The 13,053-nt window shown below is 37.4% G+C and overlaps 2 protein-coding genes across 2 annotated transcripts; one reads left to right on the top strand and one right to left on the bottom strand.

Annotated features, from left to right (window-relative positions):
- The first annotated feature begins 2,971 nt into the window (after window positions 1–2,971).
- Window positions 2,972–5,003, top strand: LOC149384521 (uncharacterized). The gene is made up of 2 exons (XM_089629413.1): window positions 2,972–3,414; window positions 4,126–5,003. The coding sequence occupies exons 1-2, from the start codon at window positions 2,986–2,988 to the stop codon at window positions 4,915–4,917; spliced, it is 1,221 nt and encodes a 406-aa protein (XP_089485539.1). The 5' UTR covers window positions 2,972–2,985; the 3' UTR covers window positions 4,918–5,003.
- A 2,333-nt stretch (window positions 5,004–7,336) lies between these two features.
- Window positions 7,337–10,779, bottom strand: VIP4 (leo1-like family protein). Its single transcript, XM_089628834.1, has 9 exons — window positions 10,347–10,779; window positions 9,715–10,029; window positions 9,454–9,630; window positions 9,222–9,353; window positions 8,646–8,825; window positions 8,420–8,551; window positions 8,114–8,218; window positions 7,754–8,026; window positions 7,337–7,667 (listed from the first exon to the last, which is right to left on the bottom strand). The coding sequence occupies exons 1-9, from the start codon at window positions 10,629–10,631 to the stop codon at window positions 7,533–7,535; spliced, it is 1,734 nt and encodes a 577-aa protein (XP_089484960.1). The 5' UTR covers window positions 10,632–10,779; the 3' UTR covers window positions 7,337–7,532.
- Window positions 10,780–13,053: the final 2,274 nt, after the last annotated feature.

Here is a 13,053-nt window from a genome sequence, read left to right as displayed (position 1 = left end):
TAACCAAGTTCAGGATTTTTTTTTCAATAAACAAGTTGAACATTCAAATTAACCCTAACCATTTAGAGAGAGAGAGATAACCTTCGATTAGTCCGTCTGGCGCTTTTATCAGAACGATCGGAAGAGAGAGAGCCGTGAAACCCTAACTCGAGGGAAATGAGTTATGTTTCGCTCTCACACACACTTATATACAGATCAAACTCTTTCCCAACGGTACAAAAACATTTGGTTTCCATTTTCCGATTTCTGACAAGTCACTCACGCAAATCCTCTCTTTCTCTCTCTATTCCTACTTTCCTTTTTCTGATTTCCCTTTATTTGGCGCTTAGCAAATAATTTTGGCGCTTAAACTCCCCCAGTAGTCTTCTTTGGGCCCCGTCTTTGGGCCCATTAACAAAACAACGCAAACAGGCTACATATCACTAGTCCTCTTCATCACACCATAAACTATCTAAATTTCTTTTTATATGAAAAATTGATTTAGCGTCTTTAAATAACCTCAACTATCTAAATGTATTTAAAAGGATCCATTGAGTATATAGCCAAATTTGTAGTTTCACATTGCTATGTAATTAACGTTTCGTAAATCCAACACGATGAATGATAAACAAAGCTTTTCAAGAAAAGACAAAGCCAACATTGTGGATCATGATGTCCATTTGGCAGAGCTCACTTTGTCTACGACACAGACACAACAACCTTATGTGTTGAGCCTTCTTTTCATCGGTGATCTTGTCTTTCGAATTGATCAAATGGATAGTTGATCGGAGCCTTGGTCCTGATGGCTATGATACATAACAAAAAATATTCAAACAATGGTTACTTTGCAATTCTAATTTTAAGAATGGTCTTGCTACACCCTTGTTTATCTGTATTGTTTGAAACTTTTTAGGAAGATATTTTTTGCTTTATCAAAAAACAAGAATCACACACTTTGGAAAAACCAAATGAGCTAAAGACAAATAATATTGAAAGATGGATACAATATTTTACTTCATGAAATTTCCAGATTTTATCCTTCTAATTCATTAGATTATAAAAATTATGTCTCTTGTCGGAAATATGTTTTGGGTTATGATAAATTATAAAAGAAATAAAAGAGATGAATTCGTAAACTTAAAAAAAAAAATGCTCTTCATGATTAAAAACAAAATGAAGAAGCCCACACGTGTGATTGAAAATAGACAAGTTGAAGACAGGTGCTAAACCACAAACATATCGATAGACATTATTTCATTTTTTTATTTATTTTTTTTATTTTAAGAAGACAATGTTAGAAATAACTTTTATAAATTATATTATTTTTTAAAATTTGATATTTAAGACCTCATTTTTAAATTTCGCTTAAGGACTCGACAACGATTGTGCGACCCTGGATAAATATATATACATAAGAATATATACGTAAGTGCATGCATGAACTTATATATATATATATATATATATATATATATATATATATATATAAATACACGTACATGTACACACGGATAAGACTATCGGCGAAGCCAAAGAACTTCGGTGAGATGAGCAACCATCGGCGAAGACAAGACCTTCGGCGAGATGAGACCTTTAGCAAGGCTCACAAGAACCTTTGGCGTACAAACCATAGTCACACAAGACCTTGGGTGTGGCTCCATGTACGACCAGAACATAAGATACACGTGCATGCAAACCAAAGATATACAATAAATATACACAGATACCAAGTATGTATCCTGATGCCGAATATATATATACATAAAGATATATAAATAAACATTTAAGCATGTGTGTATCAGTTCAAGAGCATATACCAGATGTACTAAATACATATATATATATATATATATATATGAATATATATTATATATGTATATGTATATGAAAGGCACAATAAACTATGGCCATCCCTCTCTGCCAAACCATCGGCCAAATCAAATCTCAAAGCCAAAATTGCCTCTAAGGCCTCCAAGGTCCATGTGCCACAACCACATCACACATTTATAAATACCATTTTTTTTTCTACAACTCAAATTAAGTAAGTTTTTCTCGACTTTAGAAATTTCTTATTCACTATCGACTCACTGTAATTTTTCTCTCTCGACATTTGAGACGAGATATTAGCCCCTCACCTCGACTAGCTAATGTTCAGCGTCGGAGCGCGCGACAGGGAAAACCTATCCGCGTCCCTCTAGTTCACGTTTTTTTTCTTTTCAGGTGAAAACACGATGAACATGAAAAACGCAAAGAATCTGAAGAGCACGACGAACTCGAAGGACTTGACTAACACAAAGAACGCAAAGAACCCGAAGATCATGAAGATCGCGAAGAACTCGAAGATCACGAAGAACTCAAAGAACCCAAAGATCATGAAGAACGTAAAAAACTCCACAGACGTGACAAACACAAAGAATATAAAGGCAAACTATTGACGAGAAATCATAAACCTCTTTTCGGCGAAGCAAAGACGACGAGAAGAAAATATTTCATCACACACCCAACTTACGTGCGGGCATAGGGTCCGGCCCTAATCCGAACCACGGACGATTCTAAGTGTTGATCCAAAAACGGTGTTAACATTCGGTTTAAATAATTATTTTGAATGTTTTCTTCAAATTTTTTTACTAAATTATTCACTTCAAGTTTTTTTTTTTTCTTTCTTTTAATGGGAAGTGATTTTACTCTCTGGAAGTAAAGGTAAGCGTGCGACCAAACTTTACGCCACATTTCTTCCAATAAAATCGAAGAAAATGACGAATCCGAATTTTCTGTCCTCTTTTGGTGTCTCCATGGTGTCCCTCTAATCAAAATAAACTAAGTTAATCATTTTATTTTATTTTTTTGAATCCTGATCTGGATTGAAAATGATAGAGCTAGATTTATTAATTATTGAATTTTTAACTACCAAGTGAGTAACACGATGACTATCATGACCATTTTTAATAGTTCAAATACATAGCCCGGAACAAAGTTTGGTTTCGTCATTGTATAACCAAGAGAAAGATGATAAAGTCAACGTTCTCTTCTTTCAATTGGCGTTCTCTTCTGCTAATAACAATCCCAACACTCTCTCTCGTAATCTTCTTCTCCGTCTCCGCTTTTTCCACCATCCCTTTCCTCCGGTCATTCGGTCTCGCCGGACTTCGCTCTCCGCCGCCGGAGCTCCTGAAGGCGAGGGTGGCGGTGTGCTTGGTGGGCGGAGCAAGGAGGTTCGAGCTCACGGGGCCTTCCATAATCAAGAACGTACTGGAACACTACCCGAACTCCGATCTCTTCCTTCACAGCCCGTTGGACAACGACGCTTTCAAGTTCTCGCTGCTGAGAGCGGCGCCGAGAATCGCGTCCGTCAGAATCTTCGAGCAAAAGCCGATCAACGTCACTGAGTCCGCCGCCCGAGTCTTGGACGCCACAAGCGCGCCCAAGGGCCATCAGGTTCGTTTCTAACATATATATGTACGTTCTAAATCACCCAAAAATAAAAACTAGTTGTTTCGCATGTCAACATAGATAAATAAGAACCTTCGCGGTATATTAAATCACTGTTACATATGTTATAATTTTGGAGAACTTGCTGTTATGCTATCAAGTAAACATATCCATTTTTATTTAGATGGATTAAAGTTGTGCTAAGATTTTTTTTTTTTTAAGAAGAGACTGTTTATAATTGAGTCCTATAACTCTTTCAAAACATTTTTAATTGAGTTTATTAGGTAAATAGTCACATTTACAGTTTGACATTACTAAATAGTCAACGTTTCGTAAATCTTAGATAAATAGTCTCTTTCATGTATTTACAGAAATAAATCTTAAGTAAATAGTCATTTTCGTTTATTAGGTCACGCAGAGCCGACCCTGACTATAGGCGAGTAAGACCGGTGCCTTAAACCTCCAATTGGCCCAAAATTTTAAATATATTTTATATATATGTCCAAAATATTTAAATTTTTTCTTTTATATTTAAATTTTTACTATTATCGAAAGGCTCCAAAATATTAATTCGCCTAGGACCTTTAATGAATTCGGGTGAGTTTGAATCGGTCCTGAGGTCACGTCATATTTATGGCTATTTACCTATTTACTTAAAATTTACGAAACGTTGGTTATATAATAATTTCAAACGTTTTTAATTTAAAATCCTCTCAGGGGCTATTGCAATACTTAAACCTAGTAGAAGGGTGTTTGACGCTAATCCAAGACTACCAAAAGGCCAAAAACTTCACGTACGATTGGATAGTCCGGACCCGGGTGGACGGGTACTGGAGCGCCCCGCTGGACCCGGACGCGTTCGTCCCGGGCCGGTACTCGGTCCCGATCGGCTCGAGCTACTTCGGAGCCAACGACCGGCTCGGGCTCGGCGACCCCAACACCTCGACGGTGGCGCTCTCGCGGCTCTCCATGATCCCGGAGATGGACTCGGCCGGGCTGCGCGGTCTCAACTCGGAGTCGTCGTACCGAGCCCAGTTCGCGATCCGCAACGTCTCGATCGCGGCCGAGCGGTTCGCGTTCTGCGTGGTCACGGACCGCTGGTTCGGGTTCCCGCTCGGGTGGATGTCCCTGCCGATGGCCGCCATGTCGAGCCGGGGCCCGCTCAACGGGGCCTACTGCCGGCCCTGCAAGGCGGCGATCGCCGGCCGGCGGGCCGAGGAGATGGTGGCCAAGCTCCGGCGGGACTACAGCTGGATCGAGGCCGCCAACGGGAGCGTCGAGCTCTGCGACAGCCACGGCCCCTGGGCCGACGGCTGGGAGGAGGAGTTCGACGCCGTCGCCGGAGAAAAGCTCGCGGCGGAGCGGAAGAGAGTCGCGGGGCTGAGTTTGGAGGACTGCGTCGCCGATTTCCGGGACATGGAGAGGCGCTCCGGCGGCGCTTGGGAGGCTCCGCCGCCGGAGAAGGTCTGTGGGATGGGCATACGCGACAAGACTACTGCTAGACGGTGAGGGTTAAAATGTAATTTATTTGATTCTGACTGTTTCTCCACTGTGTTTTTTGAGTGGTCAAAGTCGTTCACCGACGTGATGATGAATGATAAGTAGATTAGTATGCTAAACAAGACAAGGCTTCTTCATGGGAAAAAGTCATCAATGCCGAATCTTAATAATTTGATCAATATGAATAATTAATTAGGTATAATAAAAAAAATCACAAGTTGCATGGCCATAATCAGGAATTTTTAGTATATAATTTCATGAACCCTAGTCAACATATAGTATATTAATGAAGACAGTATAGATGGGATATATTAGTTAATGAACCGAACATGTATTTGCATTATCGAGCTGCCATAAAATAATTACCAGCTAATTATACATTAAAAGCTGTCGGATTCTCTGTTTTGGATCTGTGAATAAAATTTGTATACTACAACTATTTACTGAATCCATGTCGTCTATCTACTCTTTGGTGTCCTTATTCCTATCTCCCAATCATTTTTTGACAAGTCATTAATAGTAATTTAATTAAAAATGGCCGTTTATATACAGCTTTTATACTCCGTTACAGCTTTCTTAAAAAAATAAATAATAATTATAAATAACTCTAATCTTCCATTAATGAAATTTGATACAACCAGGGGCAAGGGCGGATCTAGGTAGGGGTCAGTGCCCCACTGAAAAAACGGAATAAAAATTAATATACAATTTTTTAAATTAGTATATGTTCATTTAAATGTATTTATCAACTATATATTAAATTCTTTAACACTTGCGTCGAAACGGCTGCTGGTCTGAGGGCTAGTCTGGTTGTAATTGGGAGAGGGTCGCTGGTTGGACATTTGTTTTTCTATTCTATTTGTTTTAACTTTCATTTTTTTTTTAGAGTTATTGCCGACAAAAATAATTAATGTTTTCGATTTGTCACAAATTAATACTTAATCTTTAAAAATTATGGAAAAAATACCCATTGTCACAAAGTTGTATCACCGTTACTACCTAAAACGTTAAAAGTGAACGGAATGACACGTGTAAACATCTTATCATTTTGATAAAAGAAAAAATAAATATTTATTATTATTATTATTATATATATATATATATATATATATATATATATATATATATATTAATAATAAAACTTTTCTCTCTCACTATGACGTAACATCGTCGATCTGCAAAACTAGAAAAAAAAAGAGAAAAAAAAAAAAATCAAGTTCATCGAGCGATAAGGTTTGGGGGGGATGGAACGCCACAGGTATCGCCAGAGAGGAATTCCGGGGTGACGCTGAAGAGGATGCGGTCGTTCCACGTGAGATTGTAACTCTTAGCAAATACAAACATGCTTATATATATATATAAGAATAATACACCCATGAATGTAATACTCATATTTTCAAAATATTCGAAACTCTTAACATCTTAAAATTAATTTAATAATTTAATTATGATAAACAGCATAAAATAACCACATTATTAGTATATTGTATACAATATCACATAATCAGTATATTGTATACAATAACCACTATGTGCGTAAACAAAATATATATGATAGAGATTTGTATATATATGTTGCTCATTAAATTTATATCTATATATGTTAACTGTTACTGTAAACGTTTCTTCATTCGATTAAAAAAATCTCAGTTTGATATTCTCAATAATTTTTTACTAAAATCCAATAAGTCTATTTTAATCTAAAAGTAAGATTTTTTTTTTGTTTTTAACCTTTTTTGACTACCAGTAAGTCTATTTTAATCTAAAAGTATGACTAAGATTTTAGTAAATGACCACCAAATGTTATTTAAGCCCAAATAGACATACATTTTTTAGTTTGGGTTGTTTAGTTATAAATTTGTTAAAGTTATTGGACAACGATAATTAGCGCAACAAAATAAACATGATCGAAGCAAAACCTAAGAGCAACTGGGAAATAAACGAAGTAAAGCAAAAACAACCATTTACATTTAAAATCCGTTGTTTTCATAATGTAAAATGTTCGCCAATCACCTATGAAAAAAAAAATGAGCGGTAACATATATCTAGAGAGATCAATATGATGGCTCACAATTTGCCTATTTTTGCTCTCTTCATACAATAGACTTGTTTAATTGGAGAAAACTACGTTAATTGATTTGCTCCATCACAATTTGCCTAATTTTGCTCTTTTCATACAATAGACTTGTATAATTGGAGAAAACCTTTGTTCCGTCTTATGTCTTTAGCTTGAAATTTTGGGTCTTGATTTTTTTTTTTTTTTATTATTATTATTTGGGAGAGTCGGTACATTTGCTACAAAGAAAATAATTTATGTCGCCATTCGTCATAGCCATTACCAAACGTAAGCAAATGCAACAGCTACGACCAGTAAATTTTGCAGAATCCAAATGCCCCGTGCCCACGGTTTTTCAAAAGAAAGAAAAAAAAAATAATAATGAGCCCTTAATCAGCTGATCATCACCATAAATAAAAACGGGTTCAAAATGTACATAAAATTGCAACTAGAAAAAGTCGAAGTTACATTGCTCTTCGTATTTACAGTAACAGAAATCCAAAGTCGATTCCCTCAAATTGATCATTGTCGTTTTCGCTCGAGCACTCATTTCATATAATAAGAGAGATCAATCCTCATCGCTATCATACACGACAGCCATTCGGCGATGAGTCGTAGCCTTTCTGGGTGGAGAGTCCTCGTCCGATTCGATTCCCTTGCGCTTCAAACTGTGTCCAGATTCCTTAACCCTATGCTTTGGCTCCTTTACAAAACAAGCAAACAAACAAACACCATGTTATAGATATCGAAAAGACAACGAGCACATATTATACGTATTTATTTTATCACCTCAGCCTCATCCTCAGACAAATCATTTCTTCGAGCTTCTTCGTGGTCTTCTTCTTCTTCTTCGTCTTCCTCCTCTTCGTACTCTTGCTCTGCACCCTCGTTTCTTCTCCGCGGTGGAGGAGATCTCTCTTCTTCATCTTCTTCTTCTTCTTCTTCACCATCGGTTTCGTACTCCGATTCGCCTCTGTCACTCTCCGAGTAATCATCCTCGCGATGGGATGACTTGCCACCGGACATTGATGATTTGCGAGGGATGTCTCTACCTCCCTGTGACTGAAGTCGAACACATTTAAGAATGAATGATGGTATAGGTGTGTGTGTGTGTGTGTGAAATGGAAAAAAAAAATAATAAATAAACACCTTTTTAGCATTCAAGATGCGTTTCTCTGCTCGAGTTTCTACTTCTAGATCTTCGTCAAAACGGTTGCGAGAACGGCGAGAATCGTAATATTCGGCTTCATCTTCCTGTACGCATCAAGCGTTACGTATGTAATCAAATTTGAGTGACCATAGATGTTTTGTTTTCAAGCTAATTTAGGATATTATAAACGAAGAAGCCATCCGGATTTTTTTTTTTTTACCATGACATGAAGATCAAAAGGAACACAGTCTAAGTCACACCCACCAAATTAAAATTAATTAAAAAAAAAAAATGATCATGTCTACCTCGTCGAGAGCGTCTTCCAAGAATCCTGGAGAAAGTTGACGCCTCCGGTCCACTGTAGGTGTATATTTCCTGCTAACTTTCTCCCTCTTTCGGCTAAGAAGTAGATTAGCTCTGATACTTTGACTCTCAGCCTACCGCAAAAAATAACAGCAAAAACAGTGATTAAATTTGAAACTGTATGATCTTGCAATATCGAAACAAAACTTGATCATCACTACGAGGTACCCTTTCTTTCTCCTCCTTTTCTCTTTCAGGATCAATGTCGGTAACGCAGTTCTTAACCCTGTGCACTTTCTTATGCCTCGAGTCAACAAGAGCTGTTAGTAGCCTGTGAGAATTGGACGACAATGACGATGGAATGAACCTCATCTTTCTCATAATTCTTCCTTGTGATTGGAGAATTCCCTGCGAGAGTAACAGATAATGCTTGAATATCAGCTATATTATGACACAACCCTCACAAACAAAGGACCGTTTATCATCCGCACAAGAGTTAAATATACTATCTAGTTTTATTTTCTATGGATTTCATATATCATCTCCACGCATAGAAAAAGGACGATAGATGTTTCTGATACACCACTTCCTATACAAAAAAAATTATAGGCAGTGTTTCAATTTTGTACTGATAATACGACAGAAAGAAAGATCGCAATAAAATTTCGAGCGAGAATGTATGAACTACCACCTCCTGTTATGCTAAAAAAGACTGGTCTGGTTTTATTAAAAAAAAAAAAAACCCAATCCATACAAAGAATATTTATGTGGGAACTTAAAAGGAATATATTTGCGGAGAGTCACCTTTTGATGTCTAAGAAAAAGGTGAGCTTGGTCATGTTGTGCCTCTTGTACTGTTATATCGAGAACTTCATTCCCAATTAATAATTGCAGACTTCCATCTGACCATCTCACAAAACGGGCATTGCTTTGGCGCTGCAAATCACGTTAGAATGCAAACACGTTGAGCAAAACCATACACACGTGCCAAAAGTACGCAAATAAAGCTTGTCGTCAGCCTCAACGAAGCACTCACAGAGATCGAGCCATCGGGTTTTTTGACAGTCCTCCAGCGGACAATGTTGTTCTCCAAACGTATGCGTTTCTTGGACCCGGACTCATCGGTCATAAAAGTATCTTCCTCGACGTATGTCTTGGGATCAAAGGGCTTAGGGTCAATCCCCATGATGTTGGAGACTTTGATCATATTCATCTACAAAAAAAAAAAAAAAAAAAAAAAAAAAAAAAAAAATCAGAAACCCACCACGAGGACTGACTTGTGAGAGAAGGACGAAACCATTTCCGGGTGCGCAGGAGGGGGACGCATGGGAATCTCGAGCTCCATGGGAGGTCCCACGGGCTTTTCCTTGATGATCTTAGCTTCCACGTTTTCCTCTTCTTCAGACTCGTAACGAGCTTGCTGATCTTCATCGGGAACAAGGTTGTCATTGTCGTTATCGTGATCGAGGATTCTAGGGATCTTTCCAAAGCTTCCTTCTTCTTCCTCCTCCTCCTCTTCAACCTCTTCCACTTCAACATCCACGTCTTCTTCTTCTTCCTCTTCCCCTCCGTATCCTTCTTCTCCTTGATGTTCTACATCCACAGGAGATATCTGAAATATCCGATCAGTGTCATTGATTGTACCATGGAAAATGAAAATTCGAAAAAAAATTTGAAGGTAAGATATGATTGAGATTCTCTATTGCATTTGTATAGAAAGGAAATCATGAACAACAACAGAGAAAGGAAAGCGTGAGAGCAGAAACACACTTTTAATTTTTCTTCTTTTCAGCTAGTTTTTTCGAACAAAAAAGTACAATTAACCTCAAATTCTATTCCCCTCGAATTTTTCCCATCGAAACAGAAATAGGATGGATTGTCGTAACAGATATTTAAAATCATGTAAGAGAGACGGAAGATTGAACTCACAGGGTGAGGGGGGAGGGTATATCCGTCTTCTTGCTCCTCGTCGGAGTCTCCGAAGACGTTGCGGACGGCGGCGGAGGCGGGGTGGTGGTGTTCGTCGGGAGGCTGGTCGACCTCTTCGTCGGAGGCGCTCAGAGCGGGGAGCTCATCGGGTTGATTTGGGGCCGGGTCGGGATTGGACTCGTGCTCCGAATCCACTTCGTCGTCTTCTTCTTCTTCTTCTTCTTCTTCCTCCGACTGATCTCCGAACAGGTTTTGCATCATCTGGTGCCTCTTCTCTTCTCCCATCGTTCCCCGATCTGATCTCAGCCCCGATTCTTCTTCTTCCGAGACGCCCAAGGGAATTTCCTTTCTTTTTTTTATATTGACTATAACACCCCTCTGGCTTCCACTCGGATACTGCACTGCAGTGTGCACATTATAGATATAAAAAGTTTTTTCTTTTCTTACTTTTTTATATAGAAGTTCTTCTTTTAATAGACACGTAAATTAGATTAATATATTTTTGGATTGTGCACCAACATATCTCATATTTATTTAATATACACGCTAATTTTTTTTTTAATTGTCCGGATTTTTCATTGAAAATTGGGTAAAATATCAATCAATACAGGAGAATAATATCTTAATACATTGTACACCTCTGACGTAAATCGAAGCGAATCTAACGTTAAGCTCTGGTGATCACATGTTTTGTGTATACTTCCGTCAAAGGAAATAACAACGAGCATAATAGAATTCGAGCACACATCAAAAAATCTATGATGGTTCGATCCAATCAACCTCGGTCCGATGACCACGAAAAAGATGACTTTTCAGCCTGTGTAGATTAAAACCTAACAATAAATTCATACCGGGATAGTGGACGACGATAAATTCGTCTCCATAGTAAACCGAACCAAGCAAAAACGCAACACCAAAATAAAAGATCCAAAAATACTCTTCAAACTCCGATGAGATTTTAATTAAGGATTGCAGTCGTCGGATGAGAGAGAGAGAGAGGGAGAGAAAAAAATTGTTAGTATCAAATTAAATTAATTTTTCAATTAATAAGGGTGTGTTAGGTATAAAATTGTTGATCTCAATTGTCATACTAGCCTAACGACTATTTTGAAAAATAAAATATAACGTTGGCTCAAATTTAATTATGATGTTTCGAGTGACTTACATTTCTCATAGAAAGATAAAATTTTGAGAATATACACTACGAAATTTTCGAAAACTGAAATCTGATAAAAAAAATTCCAGAATTTTAAAGAACAATAAAAGAAAGGAGGTGAAAATAAAGAGCAATATTTTTTAATGATTTATTTGATCTGTAATGGCTTCAAATCAAAGACATTTGAAATTTTTTTTTTTAAGATTTTTTGTACAAAGTAGCAAATTCAAACTTAGCGTTTAACAAAATAGCAAAAGTTTTATAAGTTAGTGCATTCTAACCACTTATAATGTAAAAATACTAATATACCCTTAATTATTTTCAAAATAATTAATTCAAGTGTCCGAAATTTCAATCCACACACTTTATGTATTAATCTACTATTCGATAAATCAGAAGAAGAAAAATAAGAAGAAGATGTCAAAAAATGTAATCATGCTTTCAAAAAATTTAATCTACTGTTCGATAAACCATAAAAAGAAAAAAAAAATTGTACAAAGGAGATCGCTCTTGGACAACAATCTTGGATTGCCTAAAAACCTTGATCAGACTCGAAAAGTACCAACTCCGTCCCCTCGCCGACTTTGATTCCACCGCATTTGATCTCGACCTCGTCATCCTCATCACATCCTCTTTCTCCTCAAATCTTAACTTTTTTCCCTCGCCGTCAATTCTCTTGCTCTTCGACCTGAACACCGACCAAAACGTTGCCGTTTTGCCTCCCGAAGCATGCTCGCTCCTATCTCCGCCGATGAATTTGGAGCTCGATCGGAGAAACGGAATCGCGATCGATCGCGAGAGACGAAACGAAGGCTCGCTCTCGATCAAGCTCCAAATTTTTCGCCGGAGGAAGACGAAGAAGACGACGTCGCGCAATAGAAATATGGGCACGAGGTGCGGCGAGAAATCTGAGAACTCACGCTAAGGTTTGAGCTTTTGGCGGCAGCGAATTAGATTTGGTGGACAACTGAAAGTTTGGGAGCTTGGAGAGCCACAGACGCATGATTGTCGCGTGTCTGGAGTATAACGTACATGGTGAATGATATTTTTGGGATTTCTCAAATTTTTGGTTATTTTATCTCAATTTTGCAAAATTGAGCGATTTTACCAAACCTAAAATTAAAAATGGTTAGATAGCCGCATGTTTTTTGTTAGGAACTATTTTTGTAGTTATTGTTTGAATTGAAGATCAACGATACACAAACCTATACAAATGAATCTTAAACATAAGGATTTATTACGGAAAATTAAATATCCGGATTCCTGAAAAATCTGGACAGAGGATATTCTAATATTAAAAAATCTCACAATATAAATATTCGTCGTTCAAATTTACCTTCACTACTGACGAGTTTGCAAAGGGAACTCAAAGATAATTTAATATTGAATGAAGAGCACCTGTCTGTAATTGTTAATTTTATTTTAAACTTTCACATATTTTTTAAACGCCAAAACTTTTATATTAACTACCTACTAAATCCAGTGATCTATATAATCAGTTGAAAATTAGAGAGCGTAAATTAATTATTGTTACGGGCTCCACCGTTCATA

The sequence above is a fragment of the Urtica dioica genome, chromosome 10 (assembly GCF_054948205.1).
Source record: "Urtica dioica subsp. dioica isolate 48M chromosome 10, U.dioica_male_clone48M_v1_H2, whole genome shotgun sequence".
Taxonomy (NCBI): domain Eukaryota; kingdom Viridiplantae; phylum Streptophyta; class Magnoliopsida; order Rosales; family Urticaceae; genus Urtica; species Urtica dioica.
The sequence above is the reverse complement of the archived record's forward strand: the minus strand, read 5'-3'. Positions and strand labels throughout refer to the sequence as shown.